The sequence below is a fragment of the Wasmannia auropunctata genome, unplaced genomic scaffold, assembly GCF_000956235.1.
Source record: "Wasmannia auropunctata unplaced genomic scaffold, wasmannia.A_1.0 LD335994.1, whole genome shotgun sequence".
NCBI lineage: Eukaryota > Metazoa > Arthropoda > Insecta > Hymenoptera > Formicidae > Wasmannia > Wasmannia auropunctata.
The window spans coordinates 2,071,332-2,096,740 of record NW_012026896.1 but is presented as its reverse complement, the minus strand read 5'-3'; the positions used below and the strand labels follow the sequence as shown (position 1 = coordinate 2,096,740).

General features: G+C 34.9%; 4 protein-coding genes across 4 annotated transcripts; all 4 read left to right on the top strand.

The window, feature by feature from the left end:
• The first annotated feature begins 83 nt into the window (after nt 1-83).
• Nucleotides 84-17,728, top strand: LOC105453913. The gene is made up of 12 exons (XM_011696192.1): nt 84-157; nt 938-1,014; nt 1,130-1,365; nt 2,503-2,776; nt 7,398-7,620; nt 10,047-10,182; nt 10,373-10,486; nt 10,649-10,758; nt 10,836-11,009; nt 16,903-17,032; nt 17,163-17,332; nt 17,585-17,728. The coding sequence occupies exons 1-12, from the start codon at nt 140-142 to the stop codon at nt 17,726-17,728; spliced, it is 1,806 nt and encodes a 601-aa protein (XP_011694494.1). The 5' UTR covers nt 84-139.
• Nucleotides 9,778-11,152, top strand: LOC105453879. The gene is made up of 5 exons (XM_011696153.1): nt 9,778-9,839; nt 10,047-10,182; nt 10,373-10,486; nt 10,649-10,758; nt 10,836-11,152. Exons 1-5 carry the CDS (start codon nt 9,828-9,830, stop codon nt 11,019-11,021), a joined length of 558 nt encoding a protein of 185 aa, XP_011694455.1. The 5' UTR covers nt 9,778-9,827; the 3' UTR covers nt 11,022-11,152.
• Nucleotides 17,729-21,030: 3,302 nt separating the features above from the next.
• Nucleotides 21,031-22,814, top strand: LOC105453880 (uncharacterized protein DDB_G0272724-like). The gene is made up of 3 exons (XM_011696154.1): nt 21,031-21,188; nt 21,878-22,159; nt 22,467-22,814. Exons 1-3 carry the CDS (start codon nt 21,177-21,179, stop codon nt 22,638-22,640), a joined length of 468 nt encoding a protein of 155 aa, XP_011694456.1. The 5' UTR covers nt 21,031-21,176; the 3' UTR covers nt 22,641-22,814.
• An 841-nt stretch (nt 22,815-23,655) lies between these two features.
• LOC105453878 (extensin-1-like) lies at nt 23,656-24,903 on the top strand. Its single transcript, XM_011696152.1, has 2 exons — nt 23,656-23,740; nt 24,141-24,903. Exons 1-2 carry the CDS (start codon nt 23,726-23,728, stop codon nt 24,837-24,839), a joined length of 714 nt encoding a protein of 237 aa, XP_011694454.1. The 5' UTR covers nt 23,656-23,725; the 3' UTR covers nt 24,840-24,903.
• Nucleotides 24,904-25,409: the final 506 nt, after the last annotated feature.

The following is a 25,409-nucleotide window of genomic DNA, read 5'->3' as shown; positions in this document are numbered from 1 at the left end:
TTCCACGAGAGACTATCAGCTATCCCCATCGGATAGGAGAGAGGGAGAAAGTGGATAAAAACGGACGGTCCATCAGAACCAATCCGCAGTATCCCATTCGTTGTCCCGTTCGTATCTCTCACGAGACGTGTTCTGAAAAATGCTCCATCTGTCCTCAGTAAGTAGACAAAAAATCGAACAGAGGGGTTCCGTGCCTCCGGAGGACCGTGACGGGAGTCGCGTGGGAATCGCGGAAGCGGAGATTCACGGCGCCCGACTCGGATTCGCGAGCGAGTTCCGGCTTTACGGCGAACAATGGCAATGGAAAGTGATCGCCGATATTTCTATACTTTCCGTGCGCGACACACCGGTAGCGGGTCTCATAGATTCCGGATATTCTTCGTGCGGCGCAAGAGTGATGATATCGAGTTCGACGCGTCGCCAGCGGCACTTTTCTCAGAGAAAAGAAAGGGCACTTTAACGAATGTCCTTCTAAGTGTCCGCTCACGAATAAGATATTTCTTGCGTTTCACTATTTTGCTCACACATTTATATCATCGAGCTAAGTAATTGAGAGCTTCGACGATAAGGGGAAGGGAAGTGAAACTTAAATTTAGATTGCTCAGAATTTAATATTTAAATTAGAATTAATATTTAAATTATGAATTGTTTTATTATACAATAATAAGGAATAATCTATTAATAAAGATTTAATCATAAAAAAATTTTAGAAGATTTATTTCTTTGACTTCCACTTTTATATATTTTTATTACAATTTTATAAAAAGACATTATTTTATATACTTTTAGAGATAAACTAAACTTTGAATAAAAACAAATTTTTACAATTTATTTAATACTTTTATCTTTATGTTTCTTTGCTATAATAATTTGCGAAAAATTGTTATATTAAAAATTGAGATTGTAATTAAAGTAAATGTTATTAATTATGTATCAGATGTTTATACAGGTAGCTGTATGCTTATTAATTAAAACAACATTTGCCAGTTTGTCCAGTGATGCTGGATGGCATGGGTAAGTAAAAGCAAAATAAGGAGGATTTGATAGTCATATTTGTTACTTCTTAATGTTGTACGTTAAGAATTATCTATTGTGTTGCAACTTCTAATTACTGCTCTAATTTTAACAGAATATCTAATTTCGGAGCTACGAATTACGGTTCCAATGGCCAGAACTTAAATATTCATCAGGATCTTTCTTCCTATGGATCATATTCCTCCTTCGGAAACGGTGGCAATCTTCACATAGATTTAGAGCAAGGATTTAAGGGCAATAATGTCCAACATACAATCGCTGAAGCTGTGCCGATCAGTGAGCACGTGGAAGTCACAAAGCCAGTGCCAGTGCCAGTTATAAAAAATATTGGTAAGATTTTGCAAAAATATATATACAGCACCAATTAAAATAAAATTAAATCATAACAAAATAAAGAGCAAACAGTGGATTGTTCGAAATTACAGAAAATGATAATTTAAAATTTAACTTATAATAATAATTAATTCATATTATAGTACCTAAGAAATACAAAAATATTACTTTTGAATCCATAGGTATAATGCAAAACGTTCGCTCATATTGAATACAAATTTTTCAAAATACAAAGTAAAATTTTAAAATAAAGAAACATATTAAAATATTATCGGTTTGTACATTATTGATGGCTAGCGACTTAAATGAAGAATAATTATGTAAGACAAAATATTATGTAAGAACAAAATAGAAAAACGTATTGTATTCATCAAATACGTTAATCATACATTTCGTATCATCTGTGAAAGCAGATTCGCGAAAATAATATTAATGAAAAAATTCTTATCTGATCGATCGAAGTAGTATTCATGAAAAAATTTTTATCCGACTAATCGACACGCGTGGATTTGCGAAAAGCTAAATTTTCATCGGAATGTTAAAAAGTACGTTATGAAACCTTGATCACATTAAGTTTCATACCTCGTACTGTACTTTCCATTTTTTTAAATTAAATATTATGTTAGCACAAGTTCTCTTTTGGCATACATTATCGAATTATACATTTTCTTTTTTTCCAATTTCGGACTATCTATATTTAATTGTAATTAATATACATATATAAATATTACCTAGATAATTCAATATCAAAATTCTTTTTTATTATAAAACATTAATTTAAATATTATATTACAGCATAAATTGCAATCAATGTCATTATATGATGGTAAATATATTAAAAAATTAATTTTATTTCATAGAAAATAGAGTGTGATCTTTCTTGTTTTACCTTTTTTATTATTTTGCAATACATTTTATATCGTTACAATGACTAAAATTAACATTTTATATCTTTTTAATTTCCCTAGGCTTTAATTTTCGATAGAATAAAGTTGAAATTTTCATTATAGTTTATATAAGAATGAGAGATTTTAGTTTATCTCTCCTTCAATAACTTCGATGCTCAAGAGACTAGATATACAGCGGAGAAAAGAAAACACAAAGTAAATTATCACGTTTTTTTGAAAACTATAGGAATCCCAGTGGCACAGCCTATGACGATACCCGTGCCTCATCCTATGGCGGTAGGTGTTGCTCAACCCTATCCCGTCCACGTGCCGGTCGTCCAGCCGATCCCCGTACCGGTCGTGAAAACCATCGCAATTCCAGTCGAGAAGAAGATCCCGTATCCGGTGGAGAAAATCATACCGGTGCCCGTGGAAAAGCGGGTGCCAATAACTATCGAGAAGCATGTGCCCGTTCCAGTGGAGAAGCTATATCCGATTCACATACCGATCTACAAGCATGTTTTCCATCGAAGGAAATTTAAAAAACGCGGTCGCAGGAGGATGTATTCCTATTGAGGAAAGTTACGCTATAATTAGTTATCATTATTGGACGAGATTCCAGCGAATGACACGAATGACTGTTGATTCGTGAAACGTCTTCTCGCGAAACCGGATGACATTAGCGATATAGTAAACTCGTCTTTCTTAAGTCTCGTCGGCAGGTTTCGTTGTTATTGCTATTTGTCAATAACGTATAGTAAAAGGACAATATCTTTCGCTTGTTTTTTTTTAGTAGCATCGTTGCTACTTGCAATTATATTTGTTGACATTGCATTGTTGCCAAATAATAATCTTATTTAATAAAGAAATCCTTTCGTTTTATGTAATATTATTTATCTGTTATCTCCGTTTGTGAGATAAAATGTAACAAAATGATGATAACAATAATAATAAATTAATAAGAGCTCAAAGAATACTGTATAATTAATTAGATTATATTTTTTAAAAATTAATATTGATTCCAATTTAATTACTTGCGCTTTAATATTTTTTATTTTTTTACTCATCATGGTTACTTTTTGAGAGAACAGATTAAATTAAATCTTAAATTATTATTTTTGATTGATAACTTCAAACTAATTTCTCAAAAACTTCGTACATTAATTTTTTATTATTGTATAATTAAGAAGAATAAGAAACATAATTCCTGAGTGAGCTGATTCATGCCATTCTGATTTGTAAAATTTTCCTATAAATTTTCAGAAACCTAATAGTTTGATCTTGGCAGGATATTCTTTGAGAGAAAAAATAATAAGATTTAATATTTTAAAAGATTAGAACAGAAGAGAATCTTTATATTACTTTGCCAAAATTGTTATATATATGAACATGCATAATTTTCAAAATAATGATTAAATAATGATAATTAATTTTATTAGATCAGATCAAAATTAATTAATCCATTTTTATTTGCGTATGGGTTTTTATCAATTTATGATTATTATATTGTTATCATTAGATTGTACATTTAAGAATCTATTTACTAATAAAATTTAATTTTTACAATAATAGAAACATATTTAAATAATAAATTTTTGTATACGTTTTAAATTATTTAAACCTTATGTTGTAATTTGCTTGTCTATACAAATACTTATTTTATTTTATTACAAAATTAAATCTGAAAGTTATTATTATATAAAAACAAATTATTTATATATGTTATACAAATATTTAAAAACAACAAATGTAAATAGCTCAATAATTAATTCTGTAATTATTATGCAAATATTTTTATGCATTCTCAGTTTTAAACGTATAGAAAGGATAAAAAAGATGTACAACTATTCGCAAATCTTGATAATTAAATTTGTATTGTATATTACGTATATGAACTATATGTTTGTAGTTATGTACATATGTATGTAGTGTAATTTGAGTTACAGTGAACCTTCACTTCCTTTCATTTCCGTACAATTCCCACGGACATGTTACCGCGTACGAGATCGCAATACAATAATATAAAAATTAATGATCAAAGCATTAGCGATCGCGCAGATCACTTCCCGGAAACTTTTACAATATATCTTTACTTATGTCTTTAAACTACTCGTTTGATTTATTATTGTATAAATTATAATTTTGGATTCATCGGAAGTGGTCATAGCTCAGTAAACTAGCAATTTTATTCCTCTTCCGATCTCGAGGGAGCCGACGATAAAAGTATTCATTTTATGCTTTTATTTTTATTATCCTTTCATAGTTAATTCTTAACAATTTACAAAAATTAAACATTCACCCGATAATTAGTCGCCTCTGGTTGTCTCTAACTATATAATATCTATTATCAATTATGTTTAAAGTATGAAACAGACGAGTTAATCATCATTTTGAAAATTATGCATAATGATATCATTATGTAATAATAATCACTTTTGGCAAAGTGATATAAAAATTTTTCTCTTATCCTATTCTATACAAAAATTAAATTACATTATTTTTTCTCTTAAAAGAGAATCCTGCTAAGATCCTGCTAGACTTGAAAGTTTATTGGAAAATTCCACGAATCAGGAACGGCACGGATCAGTTCAGTTAGAGGCTATGTTTTCTTATCAATTATCATAATAATAAAAAAATTTTATAAATTTATATAATAAATTTCGTGACATTTCTTTCTCTTTCTCCAACACTTCTTTCTCTCTCTCTTATCTTGTTTTATTTAAAAAAATTAAATTCCGTTATTTCTTCCTTCAAAAGAAAATCTTATCCTGATTGAATCCTGCTGGCTTTTGAAAGTCTATAGGAAAGTTCCACGAATCAACTAGGAACGGCACGGATCAGCTCATTCACGGGCTACCTTTTCTTACTAATTATCGTAATAATAAAAAATTAGTGCACGAAGTAGGTATATCGTCCACATATTCGTTATGCTCTCTTCACACATAGTGTGAAGTTTACGTGCGTGCATTAAAATTACCTTTTCGCATTTTGTAATTAAGTCGCTATTTGTCACATAAGATGGTTATCAGTTTTGCTAGAAATAATGAAGCTACAAAGGTGAAAGGATGAATAAAAAGCGTGTAGATTATATTAACTCCTTTTTGTTATATCAAATGTAATCAGATTTTTTAATATTTTTTTATATAAGAAATTTTTATTATATAAAAGCATAACATGCAAATTGAAAATTTTACGTAATGGGATAGTTTTTATGAAAACATTTTTGAATTTTTGCTCTATTATTCATTTTACTAAATGTAATACACTTTAATAATAATAATTAAACAGTAATCAGATTAGTCTGCTTGTCAAAGTCAATGTGCATGTTTAAACAGTCAGAATAAATATATGTTCCGGTAATAGCGGAAGACATCCTTTATGGTGTCTTAACAACGTGATAAAAAGCGATAATAAAAACGATCGGTTTAAAACGTGGAATTAGGGTGGTTAAATGAACCATGGAGATTGACGGATCTCGCGCTTCTGACGAACGACGTGCAAATTTAGCGACTTCTCCGTACGTATAAAACGTCAGTGCGACGGTGGAGTGGTAAGGCACTACACCCAGGTGAACGTGGAAATCCTCGTTTGTAGACGCTCACCCGTAGAACGGAATAGGAAATGTCCGATTCGTTGTCAATGTGAAGGCCGCGAGGATACGGTCAATTATTTTCACGCGCGCGCCGAGTAGACGCTGCAGCGAAACAATTGCATCGGGCGGGTACAATTCGCCGCAGTGCAAAGTGAGACGAAATCACATCGTCTACAGTGAAAGGCCCCGCGGTATATTAAGACGAGAAATGGCCGAAGATGTATCAGTCGTTCGAGAGACTTGCGCTACAAGCTACACTTGAAGCGCACTAATAGAAACAACACGTGGGAGGATGAGTGGACTCGTAAGTAACTGAGTAAATTACTGACTTGCGGATAACGCATTTTAATATGTGACAAGTTGAAAGTCATCTGATTAAAGCTGGACTACAAATCTATTTTAGACATTCCTTATCAGGATCGCATTAATCTTGTCATACGTTCAATTAATTCGTAATTTTTTTGCTTTAACAATCTCAGCACAGATAATATTCTCAATCTATCTAATGTACCTGTAAGTCGCGCGGAGATTAAATTAATTCGAAAACAAGATAACAAACTTTTTCACTCTCGTACACATTGTCACATGACGGCTGATTTTTTGCAAGTTACTATCGCACTTTCCATTCTTTTTTAATTTACAGGTGCTGCTTTCTCTGATATCCTTGGCCGCGGCTACGCCGGTCGTAATCCTGGACCAAGATGGAGGGCACTACATGATGCAGCCATTTTTATTTAGCGGCCACTTCGCGATCGATCGATCCGATCAGGAAATCTCCAGTACTTCCGGCAGCGGCGATTACGGGGGTAGCTATGGAGGTAGTTACGGAGGTGGCTATGGGGGTGGTGACGTCGGGGGCGGTCATGGAGGCGGCGGTTTCGAAGGCAGTTCCGGCGGGCATCTAGAGTCCGGCGGTGGTCTCGACGGCGGTCATCAGGATTACTCTTCCGGCGGTGGATTCGACGGTGGCCACGGCGGTGACGACGGTGGCCACGGAGTCTCGCTGGACGGCGGGCATAATTATGTTCACAGTGTTCCCATCTCCGAGCATGTTGAAGTGACAAAGCCCGTGGCCGTGCCAGTCTACAAACACATTGGTAACGTACACCTTCTCCGAACTACGAGCTATACTTGAAAGTCATGGATCAAGCGTTACAACGCTATAAAAAAAGTCGTCTTTCTGCTAATAATTATGGAAAATGAGTTTTGAGTCCATAATTATTATTACTATTGATTATTTATACGTCAACGGTTAAAAATTAATGATTTGTTACTATTTTTAAGTACATATAAAATCAAGAAATAAAAATTTTAGTATATTAAGATAAATTTTTCAGTCAATTATCTTCTGGTACTATGTACACAAAAAACTTGGTACATTGGTATTATTCTCTATGTCAGCATAAATTCTAATAATTTAAAAAATTCCAAATACTCTTTAATTACTTGCTTTGTCATTTATAATTTAGAGACCTACTCTTATCTCTCTCTTTCTCGAATCATCTTCTTTCAGGTGTACCGGTCCCGAAATCGGTGCCAATAGCCGTGCCGCATCCGGTAGCAATTGGCGTTCCGCAACCTTACCCCGTTCACATCCCCGTGCCGAAGCACATCCCTATACAAGTCGTGAAGACGGTGGCGATCCCGGTGGAGAAGAAGGTGCCTTACCCCGTGGAGAAGCACATACCGGTACCCGTCGAGAAGCCGGTTCCCATCACAATCGAGAAACACATCCCCGTCCCGGTCGTAAAGCCGTATCCCATCAGAATTCCCGTTTACAAGACCATTTATCATCACGCGAAGAAGCATCACCATTAGAGCGTGCCCGCGGTGCGGAGGATCTTCACGAATAGGGAAGAGCGCGATACTCGCAGTCTAGAAGTGACCCTTAGCAATCCACATCTCTTTCAACAGGCAATGAGCAAATTTTATCGATCGAAGCACGTCGAGATATTATCTATCGATCGAGAGCGAGAGGATGCATATTAATTCTGGCAAAGATATCTTCCGTCTCACATCCGCGAGGAATCCATTACGATTATTTTTATTATCCATTACCATTATTTTTCAGCCCCCCCTTTTTTCTAGTTGGCTGGAAAATAAGTATGTTATCTCTAAAAAGTGTAACGTACGGATAAATAATTTACCGAGTGCTCGGATTGCTCAGGGTTAATTCATTATGACTGCTAGCCGTTTATTCGAAACTTATACGATGGTATAACTTCGCGGAGGAAATTGTGTATAAGGACCTCGCTTGACTTGAACCAAACTGACTGACACGTTTACCCGTCCTAATCCTCATAGCGTTCCTCGCCACCAATAAGGAGAAAGTTCACGAAAAACAATCCATGCTCGCTCCATTGGTTGAACGCTCTTCGACATCGACTTAATTATTATTTTTTGTATATACGCGCGTTTGTAAGCGTCGGCGCAACCGACGCATTGTTGAACCACTTTTTTAAATATTTTGTTGTTTCCGTTGCGTTTTTTTGAATAAAATGCTTATAAAACTATACAACTCTCCTTGTTCTTATTCGGTGAAAGTCTGTCGTCGTGACGTTTTTTACTATCTCACGTACGTCAGAAAGTGCTGCGATGAATTAAGATAAGAGCTCGGGTATAAATATAATTAAGGACTGTTTGCTTCTATTGCTTGTGATAATGCTAAGCTACCGGATTTGAAATCCAGTATTACAGCGGTATTTACGTATAATGTATGGTTAAGACAAATATTTGTCTTAATTAATTAGTATTTGATCGTATTCAAATTTACTTACATATATACTTATTTTAATTTGGTAAGCACGCGTTCAAACATAGAAATTATATATAATAACTCTAATTTACATTTTTATATTACTTTTTAAATATAATTACTGTATAAATATATCAACTTTTTATTATTTATTTTTTTTAATAATTAAGTGTGTATTATTTTTCTTTCAAGCTATTAAAAGTTGTTATAATTTCAATGTTATTAACTCGCGAGTAATATATGAGATCTAATCTTTTGCTATAAAATTCAATTATTTTTCCAATGAAGATAACTCGTGGCAAATTTGCGTCGATAACGCTAATATAATAGTAGTCAAACAAGCATCGATTACAGTCCGTATGCGTTCCACTGCAGGTCGCAGAGCGCGAGAAGTGTTCGTGACAGGCTTTCACTGATTTTCGATAAAATCACAGGAATTTCATGGAAAGTGGACGTTAGACAGATTGACTTGCTCGCGATGCACGCGGATCATCGTGGTCGCATGCAACAAATCATCCATGACATCGGCAGCATCGTTGTAGTTAACAAGATGAATCGACCGATCCTTGATGTCGTTACAAAAAAGTAACCGAGAAAACGGCAAGAAGTGACTCACAAATAAGTATTCACGTTTGCAAAATGCAAAAAAATTTTTTAAAGAAATATGAAAGTAATATTGAAAGATTGCAGTGCCTCGATATTTTAACATTACACTCTTAACAACGCGTTTTGCAAAAATGCTGCGTTGCATTTAATTTTCATTATTGTCTCTCTGTAATAATATAAAATTGTCCGAGGCTCCGGAAAAAAAATATTGAAAAAAAGCTTTTGCTAATTAATTTTGCGTAATATTAAATAAAGGGGAAGATTTTTTTAAAAAATTTATTCTAAGCACGTATGAGATTTTAAAACAAGAAAAGCACGATTAAGATTTTAAGACGAGAAAAAAATCTACATACTCTGGTCAGTGAGAAAATGAGATATTACCATAATTGCGGATGGAGTCGCAAGTATTAGACGTTATGCAACATTTGCGCGTAATGGTGACTGCAAACGATTAGTTCCTCAATCGAGCGAGCAGGTGCATCCACGGTGGGGTCATTTCAAAGAATAGTGGGGTTGCTTGTACCTCCAGTGCGGGCGGTATATAAAGTGACGACGTAAAAGAATCTGTCGCGAGAGTATACCATCTATTCATTGACGATAGAGATACCTTAGCTAAGGAATGAAAAAAATTGTACGTAAAGGCTCATCTCGGTGAGGTAATAAAATGTAAACAATCTCGTGTTTTGACAGTCATTAACTATTTGGACTTATGTGGACTCAGAAAATGCGCGTTTCGTGCAACTTGTGCGACGGCTGATTTCTTATTAAGTTAGAGACCAGCAATCCAGCGGAGATGAATCACGTTTTTTTGCACTTTCGCTGATGTTTCATGTTTAAGATTGTGCTGTTGGGAGTCGTCGTTTGCTCCTACAGTTCCGATTGGAGCTTTGGAAATCATGGCGGTGGTGGACTTACGCTGGGAGAAATTTCCTTAGACCATCATGACTTGGGGGCGTTTACCCTGGGAGGAACAGGTTTGATTATTTGTTTGTGGCATGTTAGTTACGATTATCTTTGAAATAAGTTTGCTAATGCATATACTGTGCCAACGATAACGATATAGCCGGGGATCGTGATAATTATAATATACGACTGCAGCTTTATCGCGTTAAGTGTCTCGTTGTGTCTGATAGATAAATGCTGACAAATAGTTTTAAATTTTAGAAAGCCATTCCTTAGATTTGTTGAAAGGTCATTTGCCAATAAAAATTAGTGATTGGCACTTGGGCATCGGCGGTCTTCACGGAGCCAATATCATTCCTATTATTCAACATATCGGTAATATGAAATGCATGAGTTTTATTACTGTAACTGTTAATAATGAATATTATTTCGCTTAATATTTGGATATTGCTACGTTAAATAAAAGTAACTTTTTTTACATATAATGTACGTCTATAAAAAAATGGTATAATCAAATTAATTTCTGCGATGATGCAGGGATACCGACGGTCCAACAAATCCCGATCAGCGTATCGCATCCGGTGGTGGAGACGGTCCCGCAGCCTTATCCTGTTGCCGTGCTAGTACCGAAGCCTGTACCATTTCAGGTGATTGCGCGATAGATTATCTTCATTTTTACAGTAAAATCATTCCCTTTGCTGAAAGCAGCCTCTTGTCTGTACAGGTGGAAAAGCAGGTATTCAAAACTGTGGAGAAGAAGGTACCGACGCCCGTCGAGAAAATAATTCCGGTTAAAATCGAGAAGCCGGTGCCGTTTCATGTGGTGAAATACATACCCGTACCGGTCGAAAAGCCGATTCCGATCAAGATTCCTGTCTACAAGACCATCGTGCACAAAGTCAAGCATTGATTCCTCGCGTTACGAAAATATAATCCCTCTTTGTTGTTGATTTACTTTGTTTAATTAAAAATATATACACGGTGCGAGAATATATTTCGCAATACTACAGCACTGTTGAACAATTATTTATTAAAACGTTTGCATTAATGGACTAAAAAACTTGTTTTATTTTCTTACCTGTTTTGTTTTCTTCAACTAGCTGCTATTTACTGTTAGACTTTTACTGTGAAAAATTATTTTTTATACAAATTATTTATTATTTTATATAATTATTATCATGAAAATTTTGTTCTCACAAGGTTCACATTTGACAACTACATTCAACGTACGGAAATATTTATATGATAGATATTTATTATTCAGTTTGCTACATTAGTCAATGGTGCTTGTCAATTATTAAATGTGATTTGTCAAAAAGATGTTATAAATGTGTTAGTCATTTTGTGAAAAGTGAAATCGATGAACAAAAATGCGAAACTCTAATTTAAATGCAGTCACGATAATACAAAATTCACCATTCGAAATCTCATGGTAAATTGAAGCAAGTTATTAACGAATAACAATCCAGAATCCTATTCGTTATTTTTATGATCGTGTTTAGCTGGTCGTGAATTTTCCGGATACTCAGAGAGAGAGAGAGAGAGAGGTAGGCTTATATATACCTAAGTATAAAACTATGTTATAAAAACGCTAATTTGCTAAATGGTTCGCCGCATGCTAACGAACGCAGTTGCGATTAGTCTAGTTACTAGTACTAGTATAGTACGGTAATAAGCGACACACAAAGTTTCACCGTTCGAACAATTCTTGTAGGATGTTCGGTTTATACGATCGCTAAACGCGTACGGTTCGAAAAAGTTGCTTGATTGGTTTGATTTAATGTGAAAATGAAGTGGCGAGAACGGAAACTCGAGATTTATTGCTTTTCGCGCAACAGGCTGTAAATGTTTCTGCGTCTTGTTGAACTGACGTTTTCCGTTCAAGTCATTTTGAAGTATCTTATAATGGCCGGATATATAGTTCTCATAAAAAAAGAATATTTTCATAAAAATTATCTGTCTACTCTGAAACATGAAATTCAACGAATAATTAATGTAAAGCAGTTAAGAGAATTATGTAGATAAGAAATCGGCTTTTAATGTCTCAGATGCTCATAATGCTCACTGCTCTCAAACGTTAGTAAAATCGTCCAAAAAAAATATCATATTGCACGTTGCATTTCACTTTCTACCTCTCCTTATATTTTCTTAGTAATTTTACTTAAATTTATACAATAAATAATTTCGCGCGATAGTTTATGTTTTTGCAAAAGCAAGGCGGAAATAACAGTGCATCTCGAGCGGGAAAAACCAACATGGCGAAAGTGAAATGCAAATTCTTCCATTCCTTTAAGGTAACTGGAGGTGAAAAGAGACCGGCGCGACGCCGCGAAAGAGAATACGCTTTAATTACGAGACACCCCAACAAAGCGGAGATAGACGACGTGAAGCTAAGGCAAATTTTAAATTGTAAAAAATTATGTAACAACAATGCCTTCTTCCTGTACGCGTGAAAGAACACAAAACGACAGTGGAGAACATAAACGCACGGCGGCGCGGTGGTTGAAAGTAACGGCGAAAGGGAAGACTTGTCGATTTCGTCTTTCTCCGACCGCGATGGTGGTGGTCTTGGCCGTAAAAGGAGGAAGAGTAATCTCTCGCGACACGTAACGAAAAACGTCATAGCGTTTCGACGCCGGGGAAATATTCGAAAATGACTGCGGTCACGTATATCATTCCATTTCCGAGTATCGGCATCTCAGATTAACCCGTTAAACGATCCTAATCGTTTCGTATACTTTAATGATACGCAAATTCTGAGAAGCAAAAAGGAGCCACGTGAACGGAAAGAAGCTATACGATCCTAGTTTACTTCGTTCCATTTGGAATGGAATGTGCTGTGATTATTCTATAAATATAACCTTGCGGTTGCATTATTTTAAAGTGCGCTACATGCGGTTTGTAAAACATGATATAATTATGGTTGCTATGAGGAGACGCAAGAAGAAATCGACTCCCTTCAATTATGGGAAAGCACCGATCGATTGGGTACATTTGTAGACACATACATTACGCCGAGTAAGTAACCTCGGGCTAGTACAAATCAGGAAGGCGCGCTTTAATATACAATCACCAGCGGGGGGCGGCTCCTCTTTTTGCGGCGGTGCGACTGTGGTGATTGTCGGCGGAGCAAATCGACTTTGAACTTCACTTTCGCTGTAAGCCTTTTTTCCTCCCGTCGCGAACTTCCTTTGCTCGCTTCCTTTTTCCACATTACCGGCGGATTCGTTGACTTATGCTCGTTATTTAAATGCGTACCGCCGTATCGAAGAAGAATTACGAACCCACGGTAATGTTCTCTTCCTCTCTGTTTCTCTCTCTTTCTCTCTGTCATTATGAGAAATCTTCTGGTGCATTACCTGTCCATTCAGGAGGAATCTTCAGTTAAACTTCCATCGTATGTATCCGTATCTCAATTTTTTCTGTTAAATTATTTATTAAACAATTTTTTTCACAAGGAATTTTACATTATATTATATATATAATGTTACACATGTACTATTTCTGTATTATATATTTTATTGTTAATTTATGATATCTCTAACAAAAGCTTTTTTATAATTTGTAAACTTCAGGTAGATTTCAAACATTTCAAATATCTAATTATATACTCTATTTCTTATACATCATTCTCCGTCGCAAAAATTTTCGGACTAATAGATTAATATTATATAAACGTCTATTACGTAATGGATATAGAAAGATTTCACATTATATTCTTATTGTTTGAAACAAAACTGAAAGACGTAACACGGAAATTAATTGATTTAAACGACGTAATTTATGTCATGTTTAAGAAGCATGACCGAATTCATACTTTCTCCAATGTCAGAGGTTGTTGGTCAGAGCATGTTCGTTGCGCCATTAGTGCATACCGAAGAATAATTGCAATCGAATTGGACCTAAACTCCCGTGAGTGACAGAACGTGAGTGAACATCGTGAGTTTCTGCGACCGTCTAGGTTCGTCTAATTTTCCACGAGAGCGAATTAGCGGTATCGCTCTACCGTGGACATTAATTGAGATGGTCTTCGCTCCAAAGTCGCGCTTCTCGGAGTTTCTCCACGCATTAGAAACACGTTTCCTATCGTGGATAATGAGCATTTCCTACCGCATGAATAATTAACCGCGAAATAGAATTTAAAAAATAACCGTATAAAAACTAGAACATTATAAAATTCCTAATTAATTTCATTATAATTTGTTTTTGGAACAGTTTCTAATTATAATTTAATTTTTTATTAAAGATTTTCTTTGCGAAATATTGCATATATAATTCGAACGCGTTTATCATGTAGAAATTAAAGAGATATATGATATAAATAATTGCACAAGAGCATAATTAAATTATTAAAATATAAATATTTTTAAAAACATTTTTTTACACAATTTTGTGCCTTTTTTTCACTGCAGCTTTCAATCACTTACACTTCCAATAGTTTAGGAAAAGAATAAAATTGTCTTGATTAGATTACGGATTCATATGCATAAATTTGTAAATTTGTTCAACCTGGATGTGCCGAGAACTCTTCATTTAATATTGCGGATGTAACAAACTCGGCTTACTGTATATCAGATTTTTTATCTATTAGCGGATATTGAATACTTTCGAGTATCGAATCACTAATCCATTTTTTAGAATGATTTACGCCGCCTTTCACAGTCGAATGTCTTTCAATCGGTGTTCCGGCCGGAACCCTTTCACGGGGCGTTGTGTTTCGTACTTTCATTCTGTACGTATCAAAAAATGTATCGTCTTGTTCGAGCAGGAGTACGCTTTTGCGTTCACTTCCTAGTCGGGTCTAAAAACTACATACAGAGGGAACTACCTCGCTGCGTGACTGCCGGGAGGTTTGCATTTATGTAAGTAAACGGAAATCAAATTCGTATGTCCATTGGGCACTCCTTTCTTGTGTTCATCGAGCCGTTCATCGGTGTGGTAAAAATATTTCTGGCGAGTCATTCTGATCGAGAAATTTTGTGCCTCGAGAAAATCAGTAATTATTTCGAGTAACGAACAGAGACATTTCGCCGTTTGCTCGTAAACTTTGGACCCGTCATACGTTGGCCAGCACAGTCATTTAGCGTAATTTAATTTATGCATCCCGCTGGTATGTCGGAAAGTCTCGGAGATTGTACATATGTACCTTCACTTCCGGTAAATGGGACTATAATGCGCGTTTTACATGTGCCTCGTAAGTATCCTCGTAATATTCCTTCCACGGATCTTTGCACGATCTGTCTGCCGTATTCTCTTAGACAGTTGAATTAAACCCACGATGATCGTGAAATGCTTACTTAACTTAATGATCACGTCTCTCAAGTAATAGCTCTCATTACTATTCAGTATCGAACAATAAAATTGGAATATCGTGACTATTTTTAAACTACGTTTCATCATATGAGACAAATTAATATTGCTACATTTAAAACTTTGCGATTAAAAATACTTGTTATTTTTTTATAGAAAATGTATTTTCGAGTATAAAACATCAAGGAAAAAATAAATTAAAATTTTTTTAATAAGCCGATTTTTAACAATATTAATAATATAATTTAATCTAAATCTGAATGTCAAATTTTCGATAATAATGCTTATTTTAAATGATTTCTGATCTATTTTTACGTAAAATTTAAAAAAATGTAAAATTATTTTCAATTTTATGTATTGTATATTTTTAATATACAATTTTAATATACAATATCATATGTGTTAATTTTAAATATAAATATATTCTAAAATGTTCTAAATTTCTAATATTCTAAAATTCTAATAATCTAATATTCTAAAATTCTTTAAATGTTCTTGTATTACACTTAGCGATAGTGTCTCTTATCAATCGAGTTTATTATTCTATATTCTGATTCAAATTGTAGATTGTCTAAAGTGAGATAATATCTTACCTATTGTAAGAAAATAAATACAAATGAAAGTAATGGGTAACACGTTGACTGCACGCTTAATTCTTAATTCCGCGAAAAAGAGTAGTTTTTTATAAAATGGCGCAACCAAGTCACGAATTGCTATCATCTACACTTTCTCTGTTCTAAACGTTTTATAATATATACATACATAATTATAGTGTGATTTTCACGCAAAAAGTACATAGCGTAATAGATCAGTAACACATCCAAAGGAAAAAGGTAGTTCTCATGTGTATGTATAATCCTTTTATATGTATTTATCTTGTCAGTAGAGTATAGTCCTTTCTGATGTGATGAATATTCTCGCACGATGCTAAATGCAACGTGATATATCCTGGGAAGAATTGGACTCTATCGCAGGATTTTAGTGAAAGGTGGTGGGATCGAAGTCGGTATATAAAGTCGACCTTTGCAGGACATAGTCATTCAACGCTTGATTTCTCGTGTCCACATCATAAGCTCCACAAAATCATATCAACATGAATAAAATAGTAAGATTTAGACATTTGCTTGCATATCGTGCGATAAATGTGTGCTTAATGTGTGCTTAAATAGTGTTAATTGATATAAAAGAAGTGACAATTTTAGAAGACTAATGAACTCTACTTATATATTGTGCAATAATATGCTTAATACAGTATATACATTAGAATTGAAATGATTAGAAATTAAATTATTAAAACTTAAATAGTTACCGCTATAATAATTTATAACACTTTTATATTTAATTAATTTTATATTTAATTTTTAACCAAATTTCTACAATGTAATTATATTAGCGTCTTGTAATTGAAATAAATAGTATCATTGCTTTAATAAATTGAAAAATATTATGAAACAAGAAGTATAAGTCATATAAAATTGCAGGTTTTCTTGTTAAGTTTCATTTTGTTTGGCAACGTGGTGTTGGCTAGTGATTTTGCCGAGGACCACGGTGGTTCATCATCATATGAAGAGAAAACAAAAACTGTGGAAATTCCAATTATTAAAAAATATGGTAAGCTGTTAGTTCGATATTTATTTCTAATCAATGTCGTCTATCATTGTTTAAAAAAAATTTGCTAAGGATACATGCGTATATAATTGCATAAGTGCAATTGCATAATTGCGTAATTGCTTTGTTCCAGCCATACCTATTCCGCATCCTGTACCTGTCCAAGTGCCCAAGGAAATTAAAATACCAGTGCCTCAGCCTTATAAGGTGCCAATTGAAATCCCTCACCCATATCCAGTGGAAGTCATTAAGCACGTCGAGATACCTATTGAGAAGCCAGAGCCTTTTATTATCGAAAAGCATGTAAGTATAATTCTCGCGATTTAAAATTATCTTATTTATTATAATATCTTATTTATATTTTATTTAAATCAGTGCGGAGGAAATTTCTGACCTTATAATTATTGCTGAATTAAAGTAAACGCTTTTAATGCGTCCTATTAATGCATCCTTTGACATATTTATTTTATCCTTCACGATTATTGGAAAATTTCAAATTGACTGTATCACGAAACACACAAATGTTATATATACGTAACCATATTTCTTTTATAGGTTCCTTATGTCGTGGAGAAGCCATATCCCGTCTACGTGGAGAAGAAGTTCCCCGTGCCAGTGGCGAAACCATATCCCGTTCATGTACCGATCTACAAACACGTGGTCCATTATACGTCGTCTAAGGGTAAAGAGTGGCATTAGACTTCGCGGATATTATGTATTAGCTTATAATATCGTTCCGACATCAAGAAATCCATCATATGGAACAATTCCTCTCGATTTCAGCCAGTCTGTTGAATGCGTTAATGCAAATTTTCTGTGAAATCTCAAGAACTTTTTTTACTTGAATTTATTTTGTGAGTTATAAATATAAATTGTCTCTTGAGATTTATATGTTGACTGAAATGAGAACGAAATATTAGATTCTATAACGCGTACGTTATAGAGTCTATCGATGCCAGGTTTTACCATGGCAAACTTTCCTATAGATAATTTTGTTACATGTTTTTTTATGTGCGTTGTTAAGTTTTTATTAATATAATTTTTTAATACTTGTTAATAAACGTTGTCAATTTTTAGTGTTTTGTCATTAATTCAAACATTAATTTTGAATTGAATATTAAGCGAAACTAATTAAATGTGCACCTCCATGCATACGATTCATATTTTTTATACTGTATTTAAAAGAACAAAGTAAGATATTCTGTTCCAAGCATAAAATTCAAATTAATTAATTTTTAAAATACAATTTCATTTTAAATCAATTTATTTGTATATTATTGCATTATATTTAACAACTTTATTATTTCAATCATAAAATAACAGTGTATAATTGCTTTTTAATATTGAATAGTTGATAAAAATAGCCGCATTATCATATTCGCTCTCTTGCCCGACATACGGTGAATTTCCGTGCAAAATACATGCATGAAAAATATGTAATCTACTGTTTCGTTTCCTCGTCGACTGCTTGATTAGGATCGCCTAGAAAGAAACTGGCTGCCAAGAGGGAGGCTCGCGCGCGATCTCAATTCGCCGTAATAAGCGTGGCTCGCGCGCGCGTTCTTACATTGACGTGCGAAACCACTTTTACTTGGGATGCACTTTCACTGTTCCGCTCGGCGATAGCATCGCGCACGATTCAAATCTTCAGATCGGAATCCCCTCTCGCTGTCGCACGCGCGACCACACCCTCGGCGTTGGTGCCTTTCATAAATCGTTACCGCCACAGGCGTCGATCATCCGCGTCGATCTGGCTCGGCCACGCTGTAACGTCTTTAGCCGTCGACCACTCGCGACATTGTATTCTGCGATTTGTGGTCCGTTGCCACAAAAAAGTACCAAATACTTTTCTTTGTTTCTTATATAAAATAGTTATTGGAGCAACGCGATTTTATTATAAAGTGGCGTCTATAATGAGACTTAAGTTTTAAGAAGATTGACCAATCATAGTCGATTATTCATCGCACGTGAAAAGAATAATCGATTGTGATTGATTAATTTTCTTAAATCAATTAAGTCCTAAATGTCATTGTATAAGACGCCGCATAACAGAATAAAATGCTTTAAAAGATTTACCTCTGTTAATATAATAACAGACAAAGTTAAAAAGAAACAGAATTTACATTTTTAGTTTTTTTTAAATTAGCTTGCGTATGTACGTGACTTATTGCGAGTTATATAATTTTACTAGGTCAAAACTCTGAATTAAGTTTTATCAAAAGAAGAAAATTAAATTATGCTTGTAAATAGAGTCCATTCAGCGAAATAAGATGTATTTCCCACAGCATTATTCTGCCGGTTGCGTGAATATCGGCATTTCGGCATTGCAATTGCAACCATGCAATGTTTATTCACAGATTGTTGAACAAGTAAACTAGGCCATTATCACATTTATGTTGATCTTTGTCTCACGCCGATACACGCAACTCTCGGCTACGAGCGTGAAAGAAAACGGCGCGTCCGAGGAGCGGATTGCGTGCAGCAGCGCCGGAGAGACTCTCTCCGCAAATCTGAGAATCACTTTATCACCTGATTCATCACGGGAAAAATAACCCGTTGAAAGCAACGAGAGGCGACAAGGAAAAATGATGAAGCGTGCAGATTGTCATTACGCAGTGCCACTTGCCCCTTTTATCTTCGCAGCAGTAAGCGCTGAAGATAGCGTAACGACTCCCGATACATCTAAACTCCGCTGAAGTCATTTACCCTGACTTTAGTTTATGATTCCCTAGAATCTAGAAGCTCTATATATATATATATATATATATATATATATATATATATAATAACCATAGTAAACAGATGGAAAGTTTTATATGCAATGATCGTAGAATTTTTTGCCAATTTTAATAATGATCACTCTCTCTTTATCGTATCTTTGAGTTTTGTGGCTTATTCAAAGTAGAAGAAAATTATCTCTTCTCGACTTTTACTATAAAAATTTTTGTAATAAAATTGTACAAAGATTTTATTAATAATAATACTGACTTTGAGAATAATGATTAAAAATTATTGTACTTTCTATATGAAAAATGTGTAATTTAAAATGAAGCGACAAACGCGTAATGTTCTCAGTACATAATGTAAATGATGCGTGCAAGCTCTACTAATTAACATTATTACATATTATCTACTTGTTAACAATTCCAATGGACAGTTTTTATCTTATCTCGAAATTTCACATAATGAAAAGTTATTTTTACATCTCCTTATTTAAAAAAAAAATTACGCTTAAATATCGTTTCTAAAATAATATACTTAAAAAAAGTTATCTTATTGTTAATTGTTATAAAAAATCGATTTTAATTTTGCCGAAGAGAAGGATTTGTCACTACCAACATGCGTAAAAGTTTGATTTACCGTATATATTTAATTTTACAATCTTAATTATCAATATAATTACACGGACACGTCAATTAATGTATACGCGATAGTTTTCGAAAACTTCCGTTCATAAAATTTATAGTATTTAAGATTAGAAGTAATGATATTAATTAAAAAGGATTACTTGTTCGTATCTTTACGTTCTACGGTGGGCGCTATCACGACATATTCGTAACTTTCGAAGACTTCCGTTCATCAAATTTATATTATTCAAGATTAGAGGCGACGATGTTAATTAGAAAGTATTACTTGGTCGCATCTTTACGTTCTACGTCGTTACGGTGGATGTCACTGTCACGACACGTTCATATATATGCAAGCATAATAATATCTTGAGCTTGACGAGATAATTAATGCGCGGACGAATAGCTTGTCACCTACCCATAAATCCTGGGTATAGGTATACCGCAAATTATATACCTAACAAAGAGTTTTGGCAATTTTCCTCTTGCTTTCTTGTGTCGCAAGGTGTTGATGAACGTCAGGAAGATTCGGGGTCAGAATCACACTCTCGGCGTAGAATCGTTATATCCGTGCGGACAGATGCAATTGGCATTTGCACGTGCAAGCGTGCACCTGAATATAGACAGATATAGCGCTAGAGTCAACGTAATGAGGAGAAGGGAGAAAGTAGCGCCGGTATATAAAGAGTTGGCCGTGACTTTGAAAGCATCGTAGAGTCTGTTGCGCGTTTCCACGGACGGGTATCGCAGAATCGATTGTCTCGACCGATCGTCTTTGTCTTTGTGCAACTTTACAAACCATGAGGTTCTTTGTAAGTACTTATTCCATCATCAAACCGAATATTATACCGTGCGTTTGGCAATTTAAGCTTTATGTATCGTTGCGTTACATTTTTAGAGGAGTAATTTGTCCTATTTATAATCATTTCTATGATCGTATTATTTATTTACATAAAATCAAATTACTTATAAATTTGCAATTAATAATTGTAAAAGTATATTGGTTTAGAATATAATATAATTGTCATTTTTTATATGATTTACTAAAATTATAAAATAATAAACTTTTTGTTATCCAGATATGTTTTTGTAGATATATATTTCGTGCATTTCTCGAAAGTTATAGGTATGACAACAGCCAAATAATTTAATTACAACTTGGTTTTCACAAACGTTAGGCAACCATTAATTTTTTTATAAAGAGGGAAAGTGGAAAAACAAATCTTACTTTTCTCACGAAGGGCAATTAAGTCGGTAAACGAGACAAGGTTGCAATTAGTTATTTCTTACGAAACTACTCTGCGTGACACCATTCCGTATATGGTTTGCTAAAACGATTAGAAAATACGAGTGATCTGCGCGTTCGACTGGATACAGTTATCTCGTGAAACTGTTCAGAAGAAGAGTTTACTATCGCGACGAGAAAGCGGTTACGAATAATCACGGCGACACTCTACTTCGGATCTCGGTGACTTAAATGACTCACTTACATTTGTACTAGGTGCTTGCCACAATGGTGGCCGTAGTGTGGGCCTACGAGGAGGAGCACGGTAGTAGTACAACCTATCACGAAACGTCCAAGCCAGTGGAGATACCGATCTACAAGAAATACGCGATACCAATTCCGCATCCGGTTGCCGTCCCGGTTCCTCAGCAAATTAAGATTCCAATCCCTCAGCCCTACCAGGTCCAAGTCGCAGTTCCGCATCCGGTGCCCGTGGAAGTTATTAAACATATCGAGATACCTATAGAGAAGCCGGAACCGTATGTCGTGGAGAAAAAGGTTCGTATTAATAAATATCTTTGTTAGAAGATAATATGAAATTGTAATAAATCGTCTATGGAGGGAAACGTGTTAGACACGTATTTAGTATAACATGAATTTTAATTTTGTGTGACATTATAAAGTTATTGCTATTTTTACATACATCATTTATATATTTAAATTATATTGTTTGTATTTAAGATGCTGATTTAATATATCTGACGTATAATATCAACATTTTAAGAGAGACTGATAATTAAAGGATATTTTATATTTCTAATAATAAATAGTACTAAACTTTGTGAATGTCTCTATTGCATTACAGGTACCATATGTCGTCGAGAAGCCGTACCCAGTGACAGTGGAGAAGCACTTTCCAGTGCCAATACCTAAACCGTACCCAGTTCACGTGCCGGTGTACAAGCACGTTTTCCATCATAAGGGTGGACATGGACATGGACATGGACATGGACACGGCTGGAAGAAGCATCATCATTGATTCATAAATTTGGGGCGATTCTCTCTTAAGTATCTTTATGCCAAAAATAGCGACAAGCGTTACACGAACAATATTTATAACGCCGTAAACGTTGTGATGTTTGTACATAGTTTGTTGTATTATCAATATAACATTTATATTTGTTATATTTAAATAAATATGTTTCTTCTTATACATGCACTGGTTATTATTCTTTAAATAGTTTAGACCAATAATGTGTTAGAAATAATATTATTTAAATATAGGATCATAGAAAAATTAATTGTATAGACATTTAATTCGTGCAACTAAATTATATAATATTAATCTCTATTTATATCTTTGATAAAAATAATTGAATTAAACTTTTTGAATAATGTAATGAACAAAATAGCTTTAAAAAAAAAAACATTATGTATAGTAGAAATATATATAAAATAAAATTATAAAAATACCAATATTTCAAAAATATTATAAAAATATATGTAATTTTGTATAATTAAATATATTATATATACGTGTGTGGTTACAGTTTACTAGTAATTTTTTTTGTTAAAAAAGTCTTCCTTGTATACTAATTTCATTGAAAATTCATGAACTCCGAGATTTCAACGCTCCCGGCGACACGAGGTTGCGCGCAATAAATACTTCAGGCGCTCCCGATTTTTTGCCAAAACGCAAAATGCATCCGTAATTATTATAAATTATGTACGTCACTGTTACCCTACGGGCGGCACTTCGGGCGATATTTCGCGATACAGTGTCCGGGTTGTACGGCAGACTGGCGTGTCCACCACCGTGGATAAACGGCAACGAATAATGTCAACGACGCAACGTGTCGCCATGTGTCCCGAGGTGGTCACTCACTCACGTCGTCGTAGAATTTATTCAGGAAATACCGGGGCGCGTACTATTGCATCATGGATCTGGCGACCGCTTTTTACGCCGCTTAAGGGAATCACATTCGACTTCAACAAGAAACTTGCCCTGTCTAAGTGGAGCAAAAGTTTATAAAACCGAGGACTGCGAGCGACGCGTTTCTAGTTTGGTCCAGTACACCCGATCTATTGGTCGTCGTGCACATCAACGAAAACTGAAGGAAAATCATGTTCAGGCTACTGGTAAGCATACCGACGTAGCGCTGCTTGATGGATTAAAAATTGAAATCTCTTTCATTTTTATACGTTCTCAGATTGCCAGTAAATTAAAAAAAATTAATTGCAGCTCCCCCAGAGAGCTCAACTCAATTTCTGGATTTCATTTAATATTTTTTAATTATCAAGTAAAATATTTTTGCTTAACATATATATAATACAATACTTACAAACAAAGTCTATTCTTCACAAGATAAAAAATAATTATTATATTTTAAATTACATTTTAAATATATTAAATACACACAGACTATGCTTGGTTTTGTACCGATCTTTCAGCGAGTTCTCTTTTACGTCATTCATGATAATTTGATTCTGAATAATCGGTCTATATATATAGTATGACCTATTTAATTATTATTCTTAGATACCATGCCTGTTGTGGCTGTCAACGGTGCGTTCCGAGACCGGGATGCATATGGACATGCCGGTCGCGCCGATGATGGACAAAACGTCGGACGCCTCGATGCTGAAGGCAAAGAGGGATTCCATCCATCAACCTTGCGAACCGCTCTACCCGCACGCCCCCGCCTACTCACCGCCACCGGTCTACTTTAAGCCCCTGGTTCAACCGACCTACCTGAAGAAGGAGCTGGGCATAGCGCAATCCTTAGCTCACCTGCAGTACGTCCAGCAGCCGCACGCCTATCCAGCCGTGGTGCAGAAGCCGACCATCACGTACGTGAAGCCGGCGGCGCCCGCGGTGAACTATCACGCGTTGCAGCATCAGTACATCAAGCCGGTGATGCCCGTCTACCAGAGCCCCTTGCTGCAGTCCTACGCGCCCATCTACCAGAAGCCGCTGCACTACGCGCCCATGTACCAGAGCCCCGCGTATCACGACGCGATGCCGAGGGTCTTCTTCAAGAAGTACGACGCGCCCGTCGCTCAGCTCTATCAGAAACCGTTGGTCCACGCGCCCGGTGTACAGTACGCGACGCCGAAAGTGGTGCACGTGCAGGCGCCGCAGGTGTCCTACGTGAAACCTGTGGTTCACGCGCCGCCGCCTGTGTACGCCCCGTCGCCGGTTCACGATTCCATTATAGTCAAGCCTCATTGTGAGTAGATGATCGTCCGAGCGAATGATCGATGTTGATACGTCGAGTTCCGCAGAATGAAAGAATTTCTAAACGCGCTGAAAATTAAATGATCGACTGGCGATTTCACGTTGGCTCACATTGATCTGTATTTTGTAAACTAAAAATATAGACCTTTTATATATATAATGCAAAAAAATTGTAAGATTGTATGTAAAATTGTATGAGAGTAATTAAATATTCTATTATGTAGTGATTCGGATCATGAAATGCTACGAGCTATTAAAATAGAAGAAAGCGAATTGTCAGAACTGGCATAAATTTGATCTGAAGTGTATAGAATTATTTTTCTCTTTTTTATTTTTTAATACTTTCATAAATTTTACGATAAATTTTTCTTTAACCTGACAGAACTTTTAGTTCGTAATAAAAACAAAATTGATTCATTTACACTGAGCGTAAATTATAATTTATAATCTGAAGTGAAAATAAAAAATTGGGCATATATTTATATTATTAATTAATATTAATTAAGAATATAAATGTATAATAGATGTAAGAATAATTATTATTAATTTCAAAGAAAATTGCATGACGCC

Coding starts and splice junctions, on each gene's coding strand:
- LOC105453913 (XM_011696192.1), top strand. Junction 10,759..10,835: donor CGAAGCCTGTACCATTTCAG/GTGATTGCGCGA, acceptor TTGTCTGTACAG/GTGGAAAAGCAGGTATTCAA. Junction 17,033..17,162: donor TCCAATTATTAAAAAATATG/GTAAGCTGTTAG, acceptor GCTTTGTTCCAG/CCATACCTATTCCGCATCCT.
- LOC105453879 (XM_011696153.1), top strand. Junction 10,183..10,372: donor GTTTACCCTGGGAGGAACAG/GTTTGATTATTT, acceptor TTTAAATTTTAG/AAAGCCATTCCTTAGATTTG. Junction 10,759..10,835: donor CGAAGCCTGTACCATTTCAG/GTGATTGCGCGA, acceptor TTGTCTGTACAG/GTGGAAAAGCAGGTATTCAA.
- LOC105453880 (XM_011696154.1), top strand. Junction 22,160..22,466: donor CGTATGTCGTGGAGAAAAAG/GTTCGTATTAAT, acceptor ATTGCATTACAG/GTACCATATGTCGTCGAGAA.